Source organism: Otolemur garnettii, unplaced genomic scaffold (genome assembly GCF_000181295.1).
Source record: "Otolemur garnettii isolate 467f Iridium unplaced genomic scaffold, OtoGar3 scaffold00160, whole genome shotgun sequence".
Lineage (NCBI taxonomy): Eukaryota > Metazoa > Chordata > Mammalia > Primates > Galagidae > Otolemur > Otolemur garnettii.
Window position 1 is genome coordinate 488,854 of NW_003852555.1, and position 21,879 is coordinate 510,732.

The 21,879-nt window shown below is 41.8% G+C and overlaps 1 protein-coding gene across 7 annotated transcripts in view; it reads left to right on the plus strand.

Moving 5' to 3' along the window:
* SNCAIP (synuclein alpha interacting protein) overlaps nt 1-21,879 on the plus strand; it is a 70,836-nt gene that overhangs the window by 18,006 nt on the left and 30,951 nt on the right. For 2 of the 7 annotated variants that reach the window (XM_012811480.1, XM_003799958.2), the window contains exons 3-4: nt 14,350-15,197; nt 16,821-17,000. The exons of 3 other annotated variants lie outside the window; for them this stretch is intronic. In XM_012811480.1, the coding sequence (XP_012666934.1) occupies nt 14,350-15,197; nt 16,821-17,000 (1,028 nt within the window). The remainder of the gene's footprint in view (nt 1-14,349; nt 15,198-16,820; nt 17,001-21,879) is intronic. 2 more of the 7 variants (XM_012811482.1, XM_012811483.1) reach the window with 2 other exon arrangements.

Sequence of the window (21,879 nt, forward strand, 5' to 3'; positions counted from 1 at the left end):
GCTCACACACCACCCTCTGAGTGCCCTTCCTTTAGCCAAAGGCAATGTTTCCCATGGAATTCCTATTCCTAGTGGGAATCATATTTTAAACTTTTCTCCATCCATTATACTACATGAGGATTGCATTTCCAATTTTTGTGAGAAAAGTAGTTTTGAAAGAAAGGAAGTGTGAGGGAACTGGAGATAGGAGCAGTGGCAGATGAGGCGTGGGAAGCCTGAGCACACACTGCCTGTGCTCAGAGCTAGACAGTTGCTAGTGGGGTTTCTGGGTGATTTTATAGGAGATCAGGGTATCAGGCATTGTGCCAGGTTCTTTGTAAGCAGCTTAATTATCCTGGAAATAATTCTCTGAGGGAAGACCATTATTGGGCCCCTTTTATTGACAAGGAAACTGAGGTTGTCTCCAAGGCTCCTCGTATGTAGTTACTTATGTGGGGTGAAGATTAGCACCCGAAAAAGTCATGTGTGAAACTTTTGCATGTAAAAATGTAAGTTATTTGTGAAACCGTTGCACACATACTCTGCTTAATACCTGTTACTCGTATGGGAAAAAAGGATATAGTACAAGGCAGTGAATATTAACTCAGCTCAATGGTTTTCTCCAGCTGAGGACTAAAATTACATTACGGCAACGTATGGTATTCAAATCAAAACATATTTAATTTCATTGACTTAGAGTTTTTTTAATTAAGTGAACATTCAAATACACATTTGTTTCCATTCATGGTGCTTTAAATGTCTTGTGATTCTTTCAAAATATGTATCTGCTAAGCTCATTGTACAATTTTCTTATGAAAGAAGGCAGATAAATATTAATGCAGCTTTGTATATGAAAACTCATATGCGCTGAGGTTAGAATATTCAGTTATGTAACATTAATAAATAACCCTGGGCAGTGCCTGTGGCTCAAAGGAGTAGGGTACTGGCCCCATATGCTGGAGGTGACGGGTTCAAACCCAGCCCCGGGCAAAAACAGCAAAAATAAATAAATAACCCTGTGAAATGTTTGAGAATAGATTCTGAGAGCAATGTTTCTGCCCAATTAATATAAGATGTTACTTGTGTGACAATAAGTAAAGGAGCCACACTTTTAAGGCTTTCTATCCTTGTAAAAGTCTTTGTGGATGTGTATTTAAAACCACTGCAAATAGGCTATATTTTTAGACCTTGTGCACACAGATTTTGTGACAAACTCTGAAACTGTGAAAATAGAATATATGGATTTCAGCAGCCAGCGTCTAAAATAATAAGTTGACATGGCATTGATCGTGTGGCTACTGCTGTCACATAATTGATAAGTCTAAATATATAAAAATTCTGTTTACAAGTTGTATTAGGTTTAAGGCTGAAAGCCTGAACTTGAAGGTTGGGGATGGGGGTTTCAGCTGAAAAGCCTCCTGAGTAATCCATTTCACATGATGTAATATAAACTGAAGCCCAAAGACTAGGGAAACACGGTTCTAAGATCTCAATCAAGAAAACGAATACTTCAACCTTACATAGCAAAAAATCTGACATTTATAACAAAATACCTCAGTTGACTTAACCGGAATAAAAATTTGCAAATGGCACAGCAAGTAGAAGAGAATGTTGATGAAATAAAACAATTCTTTTCATTTTTCTTTAACAAAATTATAACTGAAAAAGTGATCTCATCCATGACAAAAACAAATGGAAAGTTAAAAACCGCACTCGGCCTTGCCACCAAGGAAGGTGGCAAGTAAGGAAAGTTACTTCATTTTCCTTTCAGATATTTTTCCTATTTCCTGGAGGCACATTTTTTTTTTTTTTTTTTTTGTATAGCTATAATGGCAGTGCTGCTGTTTCTCATGCTACAGCACTGTATGGCCATCATTTTGAATGGAGCACAGAACTTACTCATGAAAGTAGGGCTGCCCACTCTGTCCAAAGGGAGGGACCATCTCTACTTTAATACATTAAGACTTCATTTCTGTTTCTGAGAAGCAGGAGGTAGGGCACTATGAGTAAAGATGGGCATAGGGAACAACGGGAAAGTGAAAATAAAACTCTGGTGGTATCAAAAATAGTAAAAGGGGCTGGAAGTAGCTGAGCTCGACTACATCGCGTCTTGGCCCCTTCCTATCTTTACTAACATTTCTTCCTTTTGCTCAGCCATGATTATAAGCATCACAGCAAAATGACTTTCTAAAAGGTTCACAGCAGTGCCATTAAGAAAGTCAGACACAAAACAGTATTTAAGGGAAAGAAAACCTAGGGGAGGAAATTCACATCGTCCTCTCCTGTGTTTTTCTTTGTTTTTATTGGATTCCCCAAAACACATCTTCTACCCTCAGAACTGATCATTCGAGAAAGTTCCTGTTGGTAGAAATGAGTTCAAGGAAATCTGCAATAAGGAAGGTTGAGAAACCAGAAGCTCAGAGAGAAGCCTCATGTAGGCAGGGAGGAAAGAGCCGATCCATAACAACAACAACTGGTACCAAGCAAAGGCCTTCTACTTGGTGTGGCTTTGCAGTGACTCGGAAGTGTCAGCCCTATCGTAGGGAGAAGTAGTTTCCCCTGCCCCACCTTCCCAGTCTAGGCTGAGAGTATGAGTATGTGCTGGGATGTTTCTAATTTGGAAGTTTTGTAGCATCTCATAATACCCTGCTCTCTCCCAAAGGCATGCCCTTTTTCTTTTGTCTCACAATATCACATGAGCTCTGCTTCCCCATTTCAAATAACCCGTCTACAACCTATCTCCTTTGCCCTGACTCCTCCCCTCAAAAAAAAAATCATAAAATAAACTCAAGTAGTAGAAACAAAATTCTAGCATCACATAGTTGAGGGGCCCCTTGAGAAAGCGGAGAGTCATTCTCCAAAAGACCTGACCCTCCTGTGACACCTGCTGGCTCAGGCCCTTGCGTCTCACAAGCTGACCCAGGACCAGACCGTCAGCATCGCCAGATTTTGAGAAATGCAACCTCCCGGGCCTCACCTCAGACTCCTGAATCACAATCTGCATTTTAACCAGCTCAATCCCCAACTGATTCATTTGTACACATTCAAGTTTGGGAAGCACTGACCCAGGTCACCAGTGATCCTTAATGAGGCGTGGTGATCTGTTCAGGCAACTGTTTTCCAAGATGGTTCTTAAGACATGCAGTGGGAAACTCTCTTAGGCTGCCTTCAAGTCCAGCCACCTTGCATGCCCTCACCCCCTGCCTTCTGCTGCCAGGCACGACAAGGCACCTCCCTCGGTCCAGTAGACGGGCTGTGCTCCTTCACATGGGATGTCCTGCCTTTTTTCCTGACTCCCTAGACCAGAACTATCTAATAAAAATAGAATGCAAGCCATGTATGAAACTTAAAGGTTTTTCTTAAAAAGTATAAACAAATGGGTTAACTTTACAGTATGCTTTATTTAACCCAATAAGTGAAAACTATTATCATTCTGACAAGTACCAGGAACCACATTTTCAGTGTGTTATAGCCACAGGTTTCTGTTGATTCCTACATTGGACACTGCAGGCATAGATTACATCGGCAATCAGCACCCCCCAACCCCCAGCTCATATATTTCCCAGCTCCGTGTACTTTTCCTCCTCTTTAAAGATCTGTGTTTTAAAAATTGTCAATAATGTGGTAGTGCTTTGATGGCAGTTTTTCCTAGTAGACTCAACTCATTTGGACGATTTTGTTCAGGATGGTATCTACTGGGCCCTGCTGTACCTGTGTGTCTGAGGTCTACACGGACAAACAAATGTGTGAAGAGGTGAACGGGACCCCTTTGGGTTTTGTGTCATTATGAAAGCGCGAGACAGCTGGTATTTGGCTTCCCTTCATTTGGTTTGGCCCCCAGTCCTTCCCTCATTTCCTCTTTTCATCTGCACCGTTAATCTCTTCCTCTCTGTGGGGCTGTCATGCTCATCCTACCAACACTCTCTACCTCTCATCTTAACAACAAACAAAACCCCTTCTAGGAGCTCCCATCCTGCACCCAGGAGTCATGGGAACTCCTTCTCCCATCCTCACTGTCTATTCACCCTCAGCATCTGCAGCACGACTTCCAGGGCGTCATATCCACCAACATGTTGTGTTCTCCTTTTCCTTGGCCTTGCCGGCATTCTTGGAGACTATTGGCCACTCTTTTCTGGAAACAATCTCTTCTCTTGGCTCTCCTCATTTTTCTTTTAACACTCTGGCATCTCCTTATTCTCCTTTGCTGACTGACCCCTTCTCTGCCTGACCTTTAAATAGTCCAGTGAAACTAAATATTCAGTGGGACCATCCCTCTCGCCTCTCAGCCTCTCAGTAGACACCACATCTGTTTTCAGGGCTTCCGAGACCATCTACCTGCTTCTGCTAATCTTCACACTCCAGCCTCCCACTTAGTGGCCCATTTGATGTTGACATTAGATGTCTCATAGAATTCTGAAGAGGAATTCTTGAATCCCACCCCACGACACGCTCCTCCTCAGACTCCCCTCTCAGTAAACAGCACTCAGTTTAGTGAAACATCCCCCCAGGTGCTGAAGAATCTAATCTTCTCTCTCACATTCCATGATAATGTGTCACTGGGTCCTGAGTCTTTTGTGCTCAAAGGAAATCCCTGTGCTGTAAACTGAATGTTTGGGTGCCTCCAAAACTCCTGTGTTGAAACCTGACCCTCAAGGTGATGAAATTCGGAGGGGAGAGGGCTGGCTCATGAGGGTGCAGCCCTCATGCATGGAATTATTGCCTTCCTGAGAGCAGCTCCAGAGAGTTCCCTTGCCCCTTATGCCATGTGTGGACAGACTTTTCTGGCAAACTCTTCAGGGATGCCCTGTTTTGGTTAAAGCAAAAACCAAACTTTAGTTGTAGCCAATAAAGCCTCCACATGGATCCCTGCCTGGTAATCCTCCCAACTTCAGCCTCAACCCCTTGATCCTTAGTTCACTCTGCTCTGGGGATCAGAGCTAAGGGACCCGCCAGATTCCCTTCTGCTTTAGACATTTGCAAGTGTCCCTCCTTCCACTCAAATCTTCACAAAATCATCTTTCCTGTCATGTTTCCCCCACATCCTCGCAGAATTGGCTTCTTCTCATTCCCCGGGTTGTAACTGAAGGTTGCTCAGCTGTTCTCGATTATAGGTCCCTCGAGGCACTTTGCATTCTGTAATCTTTGACTCAGCAGTGTACTTGCGTTATTGCTCAGGCAGGATCATGTCTGTTGTGTTCATCCTGCACCCCCAGACCCATGTGCACAAAAGACGCTGGACAAATGAGTGTTGAGCGGATGAACTCTGGGAGAGGGCCTTAGCATCCTGCCAATTACCAATTACTTTAACACTGACCATACTTGGTTAGAGTCCTGCATTTCTTCACGAAAAAAAAAGATCACCACTTATAACCTGTCGAAGCAACTGACAGCTGGAAGAGCAGATTCTCAGTGGATGATTAAATTTAGGCTAACAGCTGCTAAAAATAAAGAGATGGGAAATTCTTCCACTCAACTGTTTATAGGAAATGTAGTTACCTAAAACCATTTTCCAGCTGGGTGCCATGGCTCCCACCTGTAATCCCAGCACTTTGGTAGGTTGAAGCAGGAGGATTGCTTGAGGCCAGGAGTTTGAGGCTGCCGTGAACTATGGTCGTGCCACTGCACTCCAGCCTGGGTGACAGAGCAAGACCCTGTCTCTAACAAAAAGGAAAAAATAAATGTCTGACTTTACCTTCAAATAGAACGTTCCTAGAAAACAGTTACCAAAAATTAGGTAGAGAGCTCAGTTTGGGATTTAATGAAAGTGAATCTGAAACGGATATGACCAGGTTTTGCCACTGGTTTCTGGGATTCCATTGCATATATGTGACCCAAATAGAGAAAATGTGAATTACATCTTTAGGGAATAATTTTTATTTCCATAAGGCAGTCCTCTAGTGTTACGGAAAGAAAGAGTCGGGGAAGCCCGGTCCTGCTTGAGCAGTCAGCATACTACGTAATTTTCCACATTACACTTCAAATTCCCCGAGTTCTCATTTATTTTCAAGTGGGAATATGTAAGAACTGCTTATCTATCCTCCAGAGCTGTGAAAGTCTCTGATGAAATCACACACTTGCCTTTACTGAGAGACATAAAAAGGTTTACACAGATGTATTAGCAATTTTAAAGTCTCAAAGAGAGGACATCTTAGAAAACTTCCAATTAAGAAAGATCATTTGGTGCAATTCTTAAATACATTTCGACCTTTTGCTTTTTATGGAAACGCCTGTGAAGGGTATACTGACCCACACCTGCCCAGGCTGGCACAATAGCTGTGCCCTCACTCACCCCGGGGAGAGGTACTGTCTGCTGTCCAGCCCCTGCACCTGCCTTGTCACGGAGTCCAGGCCACTGGGAGGAGCCTGAGTGGGGGGACCCACAGGCCTGCCAACGCAGGCTGCAGGCCAGCACTGGGGTCTTCCATTCTCCTCCCCCGAGACCTTAAAGTGCATCCCTCTCAAAAGAAGGCCAGCTTTCTCAGACTCATTACTGCGTTTCTCATGGAAAACAGAATAGAATACATTTAACTTATAACAAAAAGGCCCCCAAAAGTAAGGAACACTCTTGTACCCTGAAGACATATCCCCTTTCCCTTTGTTGTCCTGGTGTCTACAGCTAATTTCCTAACAGGACACATCATCCATATTTAGAAGTAAAATAAACAGGCATTGGGGGAGCCTGGGGTTGGAGATGGGGAGGAGAGGGATTTTCCAGCCTCCTCCCAGCCGCACTGCCAGCCTCCGGCTCTCTCCCCAAGGCTCTTTGTCCTTGACAGGGGATCAGCACTGTGAAACGTCGCCACCTTCAGTTAAAGCTGGTAAGTGCGCGCCCACGCGGCCAGCAACCGCCCAGGGCTTGCTGCGCACAAGCTCTGCCCAGGGGCTTCTGGGCTTGAGAAGCCTTTTTACTGCTCCTTGGGGTGTCTCTCTCTGCATTTCCACATAGAGAGGGAGGGAGGCGAAGAAAGGAACCCTGGCAAGTGGGCCTGGAACGAACACAAAACTTGATCCACTCACAAGGCTCTGTTAGTGTCAGAGTGCGAGACAGCATACTTTTCAGATGACAGGATGACGCTCAAACCCTGGGCTTTCCTCAGCCCACCAACTGCTATTATAGAGAAACCATACTTTTGAAGACCAAAGGTTTAAAGTTGTCAAAATATTGAGTCTGATATCATGATAGAATATGCCTCTTTGGTGAAAGAGTATCTTTTCTGCCCAGGGTGTTTAGGGGTTGAGTATTTCAATGAGTTTTCACAGAACAAAAAAACGGAGGTGGGAGGGAGCAAAGTTAGGTAAGCAGGTCAGGACAGTGGGAGCAGAAGTGGGAAGGACAGAAGGTGACTCCACCGCGAGTGGCAGTAGCTGCTTAAATCAGTAACCACTAAGACAAGAAATGTAGAGCCCTAATCAATGAGTCTATTCCTGTTGTATTTTAACATCCTAATGTGAATCATGGGCTAGCATTTTTATAATAATAAGGTTGTCTGTGTCCCCTGCAGCCTCATGTGCCTCACTAGAGGGTCTGTGGCATCAATGAAAGGGATACGTAAGCAACCTCGTGGGAATCTTCCAGAACTATGCATTCCTCAAACACATGTTCACTTCAGTCTTCCCAGCACAGACCCCTAAGACAGTTCTTCAAATCCTGAGCAAACTCAGCCTTTTCTTGAATAATCAGTCTAATCTCCGAGGATGGTTCAGAAAAGCACCCAGAAAACTGTCCTCACTCAGCCTCCACGCCTCCTTCCTGCTGTCAGGAGAGGGTGGAAGCCACCTGTCTGCGCTTCTTACCAAGCCTGGCGTGTGGGCGCTAAGTGGGTCCACTGCAGGCTTCAGTTGACACAGAATTAAGGAAACTCAGGACTCCAACATTGGTACTCCTGACCTTCCAGGAAAAGGAAGGACATAGAATGTTGGGAGAACTTGGAAGTTATGTCCTTGAAGGTGCCAAGGGTTCCAGTAGCTGTAGAAATTTGAAATGTATTGTTAAATACACTTTTAGGTAATTATAGCTGAAGCTGGCCACTTCGTTCTCATGCAAAACAAGATCCATTTAACTTAAAAAAAAAAAAAAAAAGTCAGTGCCTATGGCTCAAAGGAGTAGGGCACCAGCCCCATATGCTGGAGGTGATGGGTTCAAACCCAGCCCTGGCCAAAAACGGCAAAAAAAATAAAAATAAAAAAAGCAGGACACTATTTTACCCTAAAGACATATCCTTTTCCTTTCTCTTCTTGATGTTTTCAAGCTCATTTTTCTAATATGGACACATAACTCCATATTTAGAAGTAAAATAGGCATTTGGGGAGCCAGCATTGACATTCAGTCTTGAAAATTGGATCCACTGTTGCAACAGCAAACTGTACATTATCTTCCTAAGAAAATACTAATTTATCAGTCCTAGGAGCCAAAGAGTTGTTCTGTGTCAGCAATCAGCTTAGCCTCATAATTATAAATTTGTAAGGATCTGGGAAAAGACGTGGATCCAAAAGAATTATAGTGTTTCATAGTGAGTCACTCAGAATAAAGAGCCTGTTATTTGTAGACATTCCATACAGTCACGGAGGTTTAGGAGGGGATCAGGTCTTCACAATCCTGTAGTCTAACCCCTTCAATTTAGGAAACTGAGGCTTAGACCTTATCATAGGAAGTAGTTAAAAGGATCTCAGTGTTCAGCACTAGACATATTCAGTAGTTTCCTGTCACTACCTGTAAACTACATGGCATAGTAAATATGCCTAAAATGTGGCAAGAGTGACGACTCCGATTCACTTGCTACCCTTCGTATGTTTGGCCTGGAACATTCCTTCCTTACTCCCTGTCTTTCTCTTCTTTCATTCATTGAAAGATTAAGAGATTGATTGCAAATATCTCCAAGGCACTAAAAAGGGCTAGTTAGAAGCACACGTGGGTTCTCAAGTCATCTTTGCCCTTGAGCAAGTCCCAGGAGAGAAGGTAAGACAGACTCTGAAGGACGTGTGTAACAGAACTTCAAAAGTGCCCAACTCTGGATATATGCAGGTTTCATCAGGACACGGAGACGCAAGAAGCAAGCATTTCCTGGGAGGGTTAAAGGATGTGCACCAAGGACGTACAACTGAGTGGAACCACGTGATGACCCCGCGTCTCAGGCAGAGAGGATAACGGGGCACTATAGGGAAGGGATGAAACTCCAAAGGCAGGAACAATAACGGGGGAGCACGTGGTATATCCAGAAAGGGAGGATTTAGCAATGGTGGTGCAGGGAACAATTAGAGATTTGGGAATCGTGAGTGCTGGGAGACAAAAGTAAATTAATACATGAAGGAAATACCTGCTACATCCTTGCTAAAATTTTGGTTCTCCTGAAATCCAGGGTTTCCCAAACTTAGTAATTGAAGTGTCATTTCCACAACATGTGTTATCTCCAAGGTCTACCTCTGTGATTTTTGCTCCACCTGCACACCACTTCTACTAATACTTACTTTATGTTTCTAAAATACCTTTTAAACATATTTGTTTTTAAGAGAAACTTTATGTGGCCACTATAAATAGAAAACCATTTCACTTGCATTAAATTCAAGGTCATCATTAAAATGAACGTGTTTAATTCTTTGCTTATGAAAGTCTCTCAGTCGGGGGAACTACAGTCTCATTGTTCTAATGGGGCATTGTAAGTTTTATAGAGGAGTTAAATTCATTCTAGTACCAAAATAAGACGCCATACAATAATTAGAATAAAGAAAGAGGACTGATACAGTGTTCTCACTGTATAAATGATGGGTCTTGGCTCGGCGCTTGTAGCTCAGCAGTGAGGGCGCCAGCCACATACACTGGAGCCCATGGGTTTGAATCCAGCCTGGGCCTGCCAAACAACAATGCCAACTATAACCAAAAAATAGCCAGGTGTTGTGGTAGGCATCGGTAGTCCCAGCTACTTGGGAGGCTGAGGGAAGAGAATTGCATAAACCCAAGAGTTGGAGGTTGCCATAAGCTGTGATACCACAGCACTCTACCCAGGGTGACAAACCGTGACTCTGTCTCAAACAAACAAACAAACAAACAAAGATGGGTCTTTAGCATGAGTGTTGCGTGCCATGTTAGATAATGCAGGGTTATGCACCCCACATGTGGGAAAATATTGTTTTAGACGGTCCAGGGCCACCAGAGTTATTTAAACTGATTTTGAGTGGCAAAATCAGACTTATATAAAGAGGTATAACTCAGGACTGGAAAAGGAGACCAAGGGAAGGAGAGAAAACCTTGCTGAAACTATGGGAGATAGTCCCAGCTGTGGTCCACAGTTTAGTAAAGATGAAGAAGAGGGTTACAGATGTAAGAGGAACTGAGGATAAGAAGCCAGCAGGAGTTGGTGCCTAAGGGGTGACAGGCAGCAGTCCCAGAAAGAGAAGGGTCTGAGATACCATGGAGATGGCTTGCTCAGGGAGCGTGCACAAGCGGTCACGCGGGTATCCAGGCCAGGACCCTGAGTCATGTGTTCAGGGAAGAGGAGAGGAGTGTGGATGTGTTGGGTGAAGAGGGGAAGGGGTCCAAGTAGGCAAGGATGGAGAGAGAGATGTCCCCTGGAAGGGAACATGCTGTCTGTCAAGAATCCTTGCATATCCTCGTCCCCCATGAAATACTTGTAGAGTAAATAACTGTGTGGATAGTCCGCAGACAATTGGAAACACCCTGATAAAGTTCAGAGGCTTTCTAAGTGCCAGCTAGATTGAATGAGATAATTATGGCCTATAAATCAGCATCAGTTCCACGTCCCCTTACCTACTGACATTTGGGAAAATTTGTGACAAAATCAGATAGACAGGTTTAAGGCATATTCAGCATGCTTCCCCTGGTAAGATGTTAAAATTGAACCCATTCAACCAAAAAGTCATTAAGAACCTACTTATGTAAAGCAATTCTCTGGGTGCTTTAAGGAATACAGAGATAAATTAGTCACAGACCCTGTTCTCATGGAGCTTGTGAAGATTTAAGATAGATAAAATTTGGGGGGATTTAAGTTTTGTTAACATGTAAAGAATTTATTCATGATTTCCAAAAAGCAAATGTAGCCTCAAAATCTTCTTATTAAGCATAGTTAGTCTGAACATTGTTTTCATACATGATAAGATATTTTTTATAGGCTCAATGCCAGTCACATACACTGCAAGGCTGGTGGGTTCAAGCCCTGCCGGGCCTGCTAAACAACAATGACAGCTGCAACGAAAAAATAGCCAGGCATTGTGGTGAGTGCCTGTAGTCCCAGCTACTTGGAAGGCTGAGGCAAGAGAATCGCTTAAGCCCAAGAGCTGGAAGTTGCTGTGAGCTATGATGCCATAGCACTCTATGGAGGGTGACATAATAAGACTCTATCTCAAAAAGAAAAGAAATTTAGTATAGTGTTGGGGTAGAATAACAGTATGAGTAAAATTTTTAGTAGATTTAAAGAATTAGAAGTAAAAATCTCACCATCAGTAATAGCCCTTCTCCTGTGTTGTTCTTAAAATACCCTTTGCCAAGCTTGGGAGCAATAAACTCATTGAATTTTGTCTTTTGTATATAGCATAAGATTGCCCTTCTCATCCAAACATACGCTATAGCAATAAATTAGAGCGTTTTCACGAAGACCCATTAATCCATTTTCCATGACTGAGAGTTTTTTCTTGGCAGTCAAGACATAAACTCTAAAGCGCAGATTTCACCCTCAGCCTGAAAGAGTCATGAGTTTGAGTTCGCAAAGGACAACAAGTTTAAATGCTGATGCTCCTTCTTCGGTTCCTAGACCCTTTCGTGGAAAGAAGTGTTTTCGTAAGACTCAGAATTCATTTCCATAGAGCGTTCTTAATGGCTCCTGTCAGGACAAAACAGCTGGGAAACATATGGTATCCATTTCCCTGTATGACTTGGAAAAAATCTCACATGTAAATAAAGCCAACATAAAAGAGTCGCCCTTTGAACCCACGACCTTATATAATACATAAATATATTGGTACAATGCACTCGTTGTATTGACCCGCTAAGTTATGTGGCTTTAAACATTTTTTATTACAGTCTGAGATGCACATTTGCTCATCGTTCCAAAGAAATCAATGGGATGGGCAAAATAGTAGCATTATCATATCTCATAATAAGTATGTAGCTCAGAAATGTCTATGACTATGCCTATCTATTTCCCACTATATTTAAAGATTTTCAGAAATTTGATGAATAAAATTAAAGGCATGTTTGCACCGTACAAACGCCATGTCCACTATCTCTGTGCTGTTTTGAATAAGTAACTCACCATGTGTGCTTGAAAGGAAGAGAGAAAGCCTTGGCAGAAATTTCTGGCAGACGTTAATTTTTCATGGCTTTACATTTTTCGAGAGAAAAGGATGTAGAAAAAAATAGAAAATGTTTAAATTTATAAGGGACCAACTGGAATTGGTCTTTGCCTCGCGTATTTACATTTCATAAATAACTCTAGAAAACCTAGTTCTTACTGGTGATTATCAGTCCTCTGAGTTTATTAACAAGACTTTTGTCCCCTGTGAAATTAAACTGTAAATCCCCCAGAAGGATGCACTTTGTACCTTTTTAAAGATTTAATGTACCGTGCAGAGTGAGATTCAAATTCACACACTAGCAATTGTTAATTGTCTTCTCGGTGCCAAGCACTGTATACAACCAAGAACGGGAGCCAACAGCAGGGAAGAAAAGCCTCAGCCTGAGACCATACAGATACCGGCCTTCCCTTCTGGAACATTCTCTGTTACACATTACATTTTGGAGCAAAGCCAGCCCTCCCTCCACAGTGCTTAGGATTCTCTTCTTAGATTCTAAAAGGCCAGAACCAGAAAGGCCTCAGAGGTGGACGGCAGAGTGCACACCCTCTGAAACCTCAGGCAAAATTATGGTTGATCTGGGGAAAGAACTCACTGGCAGTTGTGTGGCATCCAGGCTCTGTACCCTTAGCTTAGTTCCAGAACTTCTCTGAGTCCTTTCAGGGCAAAGCCAGCAGGAAGAAGAATGGCCAGCAGACTACATTTAAGAAACTTAAATGATGCATAGGCCACTTTCACCCCAAGAATCAGTCCCAGCCAGAGGCTGTTAGAGTTTATAGACCTGAGTACACATCCATCTCCTGTTCTTTTATTCTTTGATTGTGCCCGATAGCAAAGAGCACACACACGTACACATACTTTTGCATTAAATACCTCTCACCTGTTTTTGTTTGAGAAGAGCAATAGACGATGGGTCCCTGGTCGGGGGGCATACTCAGACGCAAGTGACAAACCAAGTGACAGGCCCATTAATCAGCGGCCTGCAAGTTTCCAAGGGTTCTAGGTCGTCTGTTGTCCAGCAGGGGAGGGTCCTGCAGAGGAAGCCTTATCATGGCTGAAGGGACTGCTCTGTCCATCTGCACGCCTTGCGGGTGGGGGGGGTGGTGCTCGTGGGAGGCTAACGGGGAGAGATGGTCCTTCCCCTCCAGATGTGGCTACCTGTTTCACTTTTCACTCCATTTCAACCAGACCCTTGCCCAAATGCCAACGAACACAAGATCTGTACCTAAACTTGGCGCGGAAATGAGAGCGGAAAAAAATACTGCTCTGCCGAGCCCGCCCTCTGCTTACAACTTTCTTCACCTGTTTTTTTCCGGCCTTCCCAACAACAGAAGGCATCAGCCAGCATCTTTGTTGTGATGTGTTAGTGCGTTATGTTGCTGTGTTGTGTGTCAGAAGGTACCACGGAACCCCACGATGGCTGGCCGGGACGCTTTGTCCAAGGTGGGGTGAACTCCACTGTGGCTTGTCTCCTGTGGTGCTTACAACTCCAAATCATCCATTCCTTTCTGTTTTTCCCTAATCCACTCATCTAGTGAGTCACCCAATAGGGCACAGTTGGAGTCACCCAATAGGACACAGTTTGAGTTTATTTAATATTAAGTAATTTCCCCCGCCTGTGTAGACTCCTGAGGCATTGGGAGTATGTGTTGGTGCTCACGTGTCTTCATGTATACACACAGATCCCTTTTCTCCCTAAATTAGTTTGGAAGTTTGTTTAACACACACAAAGAATCTTTTCCTCTAATCCTGTTTTTCAGGGCAGTAGCAAATATGGGCATGGAGGTGGATCTATCCAGGGAATAAACCTAAATAGGTATCTGGGCTCGTTTGCCTTAGCTGTGTGCTTTGGCCATTACTACTGTTTAGTCAGTGCCATGTCAGTGTCTCCTAACTTTCTTCTTTCATTCACTGTTTTCTACTGGTAAGTGTTATTTTATGGGTATGTGTCCTCTCTAAGTCATCTCTACCCAGGGGCTTAATGTGGGCATGTTATGAATGGACCAGGTCTGCCTGAATAGCCAAGATGTGTTCAGCATTCTAATTGTCTTTTTTTTTTTTCAACAGTTTCTAGCTCTAGCTGGAATTGTGGTGTCTCAACTCTCATTACAAACACGCAAAAGCCCACAGGAATCGCCGATGTATACAGTAAGTTCCGCCCAGTGAAGCGGGTCTCCCCACTGAAACATCAGCCAGAGACTCTGGAGAACAATGAAAGTGACGACCAAAAGAACCAGAAAGCAGAGTACCAGAAAGGGGAGGAGTCTGACCCAGGCCCCCCACCTGAGGAGCTGGGCCCCAGAGATGGAGCGGGCGGCCCGCCGGGTAAAAGCTCGGAGCCCAGCACTTCACTGGGCGAACTGGAACATTACGACCTCGACATGGATGAGATTCTGGATGTGCCTTACATTAAATCCAGTCAGCAGCTTCCCTCTTTTACCAAGGTGGCTTCAGAAAAGAGAATTTTGGGTTTGTGCACAACCATCAATGGTCTTTCTGGCAAAGCCTGCTCTCTAGGAAGTTCTGAGAACTCACCATCCACCATGGCCCCATTTTGTGTCCTTTCTCCTGTGAAAAGCCCCCACTTGAGAAAACCATTGACTGTCATCCGTGACCCACACAAGTTCTCTGCTGAAGAGCCCCAGAGCTCGCCGCCTCTGGCTAAATGTGGCTCTGCATACGAGCCTGAAACCCTGCCCTTTAGCGATTCACACAGTCACAAAGTTGAGAAGGCGGTGCCAGACTGCCAGCTCAGGGCCTTTCATCTGCAGTCAGCACCAGCAGAGCCCAAACCAGAAGAGCAGGTCAATGGACTGACCTGGACCAGCTCCCAGGGCCTAGAAGAAAGGAGTGAGTATGTGAAAAAAGTAAAAAGCATCTTGAACATCGTTAAGGAAGGACAGATATCTCTCCTGGTGAGTAATCCAGTTCAGTAGACGTGTTAATTGATGATCTGAGACCCCACTTTTATCACCTCCCTTCCCGGAAACAGAACAATGATGCATTCGATTGGGTTCTTGTTTAATTTTTATTTGTGCCTTTTGTTAGGAGATGTGACCTTTTAAATTTTAAAATAAAAAGTTAGGAGGTTAGAAGACATAGATAACTAATGGCTATAGAAGGAGTGTTACTTCATTTTAACTTTGCATGAATTCAGATGGAAAAAAACCTCTTAATCTAAAATGAAAACAAAACAGGGAGTGCCCAGCGCTGTCTTGAACTTGAATTTTAATGTCTTTCTTTTCGCGTTTCAAATGGTTCCCAGTGCTCTCACTCAGTTATTTGTGGGGATGTCAGTTCCTTGCTGATGGTGGAGCTGCCAGACATGTGAACAGACTATCTTCTGTTTTATACTAATAATTATTCAGAAGAGTTGGACCAGGATGTCTGGAAAGCATTTGCAGACAGAGACTTACCCGAAAGCTTGCCCTCTGACCCACGTGGAGTTTTTATTTAGTTCCAGCTCCGCATGTCTAGGGAGCATGAAGAAGCTTTTCCAAAGACTCTAGACACAGAATAAGATGACGTAAGAGAAGTCTGTTCTGCTTAGGCTCATGGAGCGCTAACCTGAAATAGCACTCCATCTGCCCGTGTCCTTCTTTTCCGGCTTCCAGACTTGTATCCAACAGTAGCAAGCCTGGGCTTGTACTATGATGTTCATTAAAGTCTCATTCAAGAAAATCATTGCATCTTGGCAATGTGATTCTGCTTCGTGTAAAGCCATGCATAGATAAGTACAAGGTACTTGGTCTATTCTTACAAATACTGTTGTAATAGGATGATATCATTGAACGATTTTACCAAATAAAGGAGTAGGGGTTTTTTGGTTTTGGTTTTGTTTTGCTCCATTTTCCTGGCTCTTCCTCTCTTTGGTTCAATTCTTTCTTTTGTCCTTCCCATGTGTTCATGCTTCCCAAATGCTGACCCCTCTGGGTTCACACACCAGTCTCTAGCAATCAGTTCATACTCAAGGGACTAAACTTTACTAGACGTGAGAAAAGCAAAGACCAGGTAGCCTCCAACTGCCCTGCGAGTCTGATGACAGTGTCCAGAGACACCTAGAAGGGCTCTGGGAGCACAGAGTAGCCGTGGTTGTCATGCAGTTCACAGTCAAAGCCAGTTCTCTGCAATGCAGGACAAGGTAAACAGGTGGAGACAACTAGTTCATTCATTCAACAAACCTACAGCAGGGAACAAAACTCATCCCTGCCCTCCAGGACTTCACAGGCCAGTGGGGAGGACAAATAGGGCACCTGCCAGTTGCCATAAATGGTTTATGGTTGTTTAGAAAGCCAGATGCCCCTAAAGCTCACTGGCCCTAGCTCTGTTGCCCTGCCTCATGGGAAGATTTACCTCTTGAGAAAGCATGCTCTAGGCATATTAAAATAAAGAACAAGAGCAAGGAACCCTGGACTTACTACATTCCCACAGATGCCACCAGAGCTTCTGTAAGCCCATTCCTTCTTCCCAGAGCAGAACCCCCATAGCATCTTGTTCTGACTCACTGATTTAATTCTCTACTCTTACTATTTGTACAGCCACACCTAGCCGCAGACAATCTAGACAAAATTCACGATGAAAATGGGAACAACCTTTTACACATCGCGGCATCCCAGGGTCACGCAGAGTGTCTGCAGCACCTCACGTCTTTGATGGGAGAAGATTGTCTCAACGAGCGCAACTCTGAGAAGCTGACTCCGGCCGGCCTGGCCATCAAGGTGACCGCTTGGGGCCGGGGCCCTCCACAGCTCAAAACTCAGATTTCCATGTGGGAAGGGAAAGAGAAGGAAGTGATTTATGGAGAAACCAGCAAATATATATATATATATACACACACATATATAGCATTTAAGAGAGCAGTCATTTCAGTTACTAACTGCTTTGAGATTTTGAGATTATGTTCCAATTTATTGTCCAGTGAGGGTAAGCTTCAAATCAACTAAAAAAGAGGAAGGAAAATGATGTGTTGTGGTTCTAAGAACTTTTGTTCTTGGTGATGACTGCAATTTAGATTCTTCTCCACACCTGGATTTATTAGGGACTGTTTCATTTTTCTCCCAGTGTGAGGATAATGAGCAAGATAGATGAGGAAAGGGTGTTTTAGGAGGGGTGCTAACACTCGGGAGTGTTTCAGATAATAAAGTGGGCTTTTCATGAGTCATATCTGAAGTCTGAATGCCTTCGGTATTGAGAGCGGTTTAGAATGTCAGTACCAAGTTTGAGTCTCACCCTTGCAGAACACAAGCTGCTGACAAAAAACTACACAAATGAATGCTGATGAGGATAAAGTAAAAACCTAGAAACTGAAAAAACTCTAGACCTTTATAGCACCGCAGCAAGTGCCTCTGCAAAATATAACACATCACTAGAAGGTTCTCTATGAAACTAAAATTACTTTCAAGATCTTTAGCAAATAAATGTAGAAGACAGTCATATTTACTAGAAAGCCCAAAGTGAAGTTCAAGGAAATATAATCCGTCTCGTGCTTCTACATATGTATTTTGTTTGACATAATTACTGTGTTTCTAGAAGCTGAATAATCATAATTTTTATAAATAGAATCATATTAATATTGATCAGGGAACTTTTTCGTTAAAGAAACCCACTTGTGAATTCACTAAAGAACATTTTACATATTTGAAAAACAATAGTTGAGGTTCTACCCCTAATGCATCCTTCCTGCAAACCTAAATTTTTGTCTTTAATTTGTTGATCCTTCAGCAAAGCTCTATATATTAAAAATATTTTCCATTTTATTTAACTTGCTCAATTTAAGCAAAGTAATTAGTAAGGTCTCACTTCAAAAATAATGTATGAATAGGAAATAACATTTTCTGTAATGAAATAAGAAATCTGTGGCCCTAGTGGATATTTTCCTTTTGGTGTGAAGGATGCCATGTCAGATTCAGAACTAAGCCACAGGAAGCCATCATGAAGAAAAAGGAGTTAAATGTAAAATCAATGTTTAGTGTACTTGGGTTCAACAATATGCACCAGTTTACCAGGCACACATTAGGTGCTGGCAGTAAGACATAGTCCCTACTCTTAAGGAGCTGATAGCTGATGTATAAGGCAGGTAACTTATCAGCAGTCCAAGTGCAGGACACACGCCTATGACAGTCCTGTGGGAAGATGGGAGTTGGGCATGCATCTGTGATGAATAAAAAATTGCAATGCCAATAAATGTTGAGATTTTCCTTGTCATTTTAGTGTTTATAAAATATAGTTTTCAGTCTTTCTGACTAATGATAGATTATTGAATATCTCCTAATTATATAGTTAAATAGGATAATCTTTATTTCTATTTTCTAATGCTTATTGTGGTAGATTATGAATCCCTGAGTATGAAGGTACATAAGAAACTTCATGGTCCTTAAGCCAACCTTCAGCACAAACACCTCCTCTGGTGCCCATGTCATGTGCTAATTCATTCTGAAACGCCTGCAGTCGACACAGGATTGTCATTCTACAACCCATGTGCAAACAAATAGCAAATATGGTTTTAATGTGTTTGAATGAAAAATACTTCAAACCCATGCAACTCAAAAGCTATTATAGATTTGGGCTTTTCTCAGGCTTTTCATAGTTTACTTCTGGATAATAATTTTAAAAGTGAAAATTTTTTTCTGTTTTTTAATCTAGAATTTATGAAAGCAATAAGTAACAAATATTTTATACTAGCACCAGCCCCTTTAAACATTTTTCCTGGTGCACATCCTGGCTCAGTCCATTCAGCGTGTTTTGCTGGATATTGATGATGAGAGCATCTGGGAAGTGATCCTTCTTCTGTGTTAGGATATTGTTTTGAACAACAGCAGTGAACTAGTCTAGGGTTGTTTCTCCTCATCAAACACAGTTCTGAGAGCCCTGCTGTCACTAAGGACAAGGAAACTTAGTATAGATGGGCAGAAGTTTCTCAGATAACGTGACTTGGCTGAGAGGAAGCAGAGTCAGAGGTAAAGTATCAAATAAGGGGCTTTGAAGTTGTGTCAGGTCTCAGAACATCTCTCCCCCACTCTTAAATTCCTTAAATGAAACATAATAAATTTTACCAGTTACATACAGAATTTATGAGTACTTGTGGGTGACCCAAGAGTAGATTCTGTGGGAGTTCAGAATATTATTGAGTGCCCTTTAGAAATGATCCAGCAAAGTATTGGAAAGAAAGATTTCTAAAAGGTGAGAACAGTCTGTTTTCTAAAATGGGGCCAGCAGAAGGAATTATTTTAAGAACTAAACAGGTTTGGAATGAAATAACATTAATTCCCTTTCATTTCTCATTCATTCCTTCTGATTAAGTGCAAAGGCAAAGTGTTGATCTGGTGATTACATGGCTTCCAAACACGTAACCTTGCTGACATCACTTTTTAACATTAAGTGAGTGACTCAGGCTCAGAGACTTTGGCAGACAAAAATCTCCTGCTAGAATTTAATAATATTTGGGTTGGGGTTTTTTTGGTATATATATTTGTGGCAAGATAATTGGTTTCAAACTTATAGTAGTGATATAATATGTCTTTCTGCCTTTCTTAAAGCATTTTATTTAATGACTAAAACTAGAGCTAACAGACATCTACTAGAACCTACTCTCCCCAGAAACAGCATAGGATATATTTGTATCAAGTGCACATGGAACATTCTCCAGAATAGACCATATGTTAGGCTATAAAAGAGGTCTCAATAGACTTAAAAGGATTGAAATATTGAAATTATATCTTTATACCATGATAGAATACAATTAGAAATCAATAACGAAAGGCAGTGTGGTTCATAAGTATGTGGAATTATACTCCAAAATAACCAATGTGTCAAAGTAGAAACCACAAGGGAAATTATAAAATATTTAGAGATGAATAAAAATGAAAATACCAACATACCAGCACTTACAGGATGCAGCTAAAGCAGTGCCTTAGAGGGAGAGTTATAGCCATAAATGTCTGTATTAGCAGGATAAGAAAGGGGGGGAAGACCTCAAATCAAGAGCCTAATGTTCTAACTTGGGAAACTAGAAAAAGAAGAGCAAACTAAAACCACAGCAAGCAGAAGGAAAGAAACAGTGAAAATTAGAGGGAAAATAAGCAGAAGATAGAAAAATCACAGAGAAAATCAACTAAACAAATTTTCCTTCTATGAAAAGATTTTTTTAAAAGATAAACCTTTCATTTAGTCAAACTGATGCAAAAAATGAATAAATACAAGAGAGAGAGGACATGTTACTGAAATCGGAAATGTGGCCTCACGCATCTGTGTGAATGAGTTTATATAAACCATGTTGCCTAGTGGATGGTCAGTGAGCTTCTCACTCCTTTTTCATTCAGAGGGAAAGCACATTGTAATTAGTGTTTTGGCTGCTGTTTTTAATCCTGGTAGAAAATACTTTCTATGCACAAATTGTGAAATTTAAGAAAAGTCTGCTACAGGGTGTCCCAAAGGTCTCCCATGAAGTTGCCATACATGGAGAAAAATAGGGAGATTTTTACAAAGAGGGGGCCAACATGTAAAAAATACACATATTTGTAATATTTTGCAAAATTCTGTAATAAATATTTTGTAAATAAAGGTCTATTTAGCTACAATTTCCCCTATGTATGGCAGCTTTATAGGCAAACCGTGGGGCAACCCTATATTTCACAAGTGAGAAAATTGAGTATCAGAGCTGTAACTAAGTGGCAGATTAAGGATTTAAATCTTTCCCAGAGTCTGAGTTTTAATTACTAGGATGTGATATATACTATATATATCACATATGTGAGAGAGATATATATCACACCATTTTAAGGGGTAGGGAAAACTCTCTACCATAACATGTATAGACTGTATTTTAACAGTTTACATGTTTTGATCATTTTTTGAAACTCTTACAGAGCCCAAAAGTAGAGACCTAATAAATGTTTAAAGAAGAGAGAGAGATTTAAATTTTAAAAAATTATAAGAATAACTGGCTTTATGAAACCCTCGCAAAAGACTGCAAGAAAATCTTACTGGGTTTTTTTCCTGCTCCTTTTACTTTACTGTCCCTTTTGATCTTACAGTTCAAGAGGGTTGGTGTCCCAAAACATATAAAAATGTAGATATTTTACTTTCTAAAGCAACAGTTTTATCATTTATAAATGATCGATAATATTTCCCTTTTAAATTCTTAAAAATATTTTACTAATTAAGATATTCACTTGGTCACTTAATTAAATTGTTTATTTCAAATCTGAATGTGTTAATTTTTCACTAACAATATGATACTCTGGGATTTGAAAATCAGTTGCTCTGTCTCATAAACTTTAACTGAAGAATAACTAAGTAGTTGACACCAACTCATGTTGGATTTGGAACAAGTAGAATGCTCGTATCCTGCTAGTGTTGGGGCAAAGTGGTCAATCACATTGGAAATAGTTTGATACCTTTTGATTAAGTCAAATATACACCTACCATATTACCCAGACATTCCAGTCCTAGGAAGGCACCCAGGAGAAAGAAAAGTACATACCTGTATTCACAAAGAATTATTTATAGCAATTTCATTAGTAACAGTCCCCAAATAGAAACTTCTTGGAGTAATGGAAATTTTCTATATCTTGATTGAAATTGTAATTATAAGAGTGT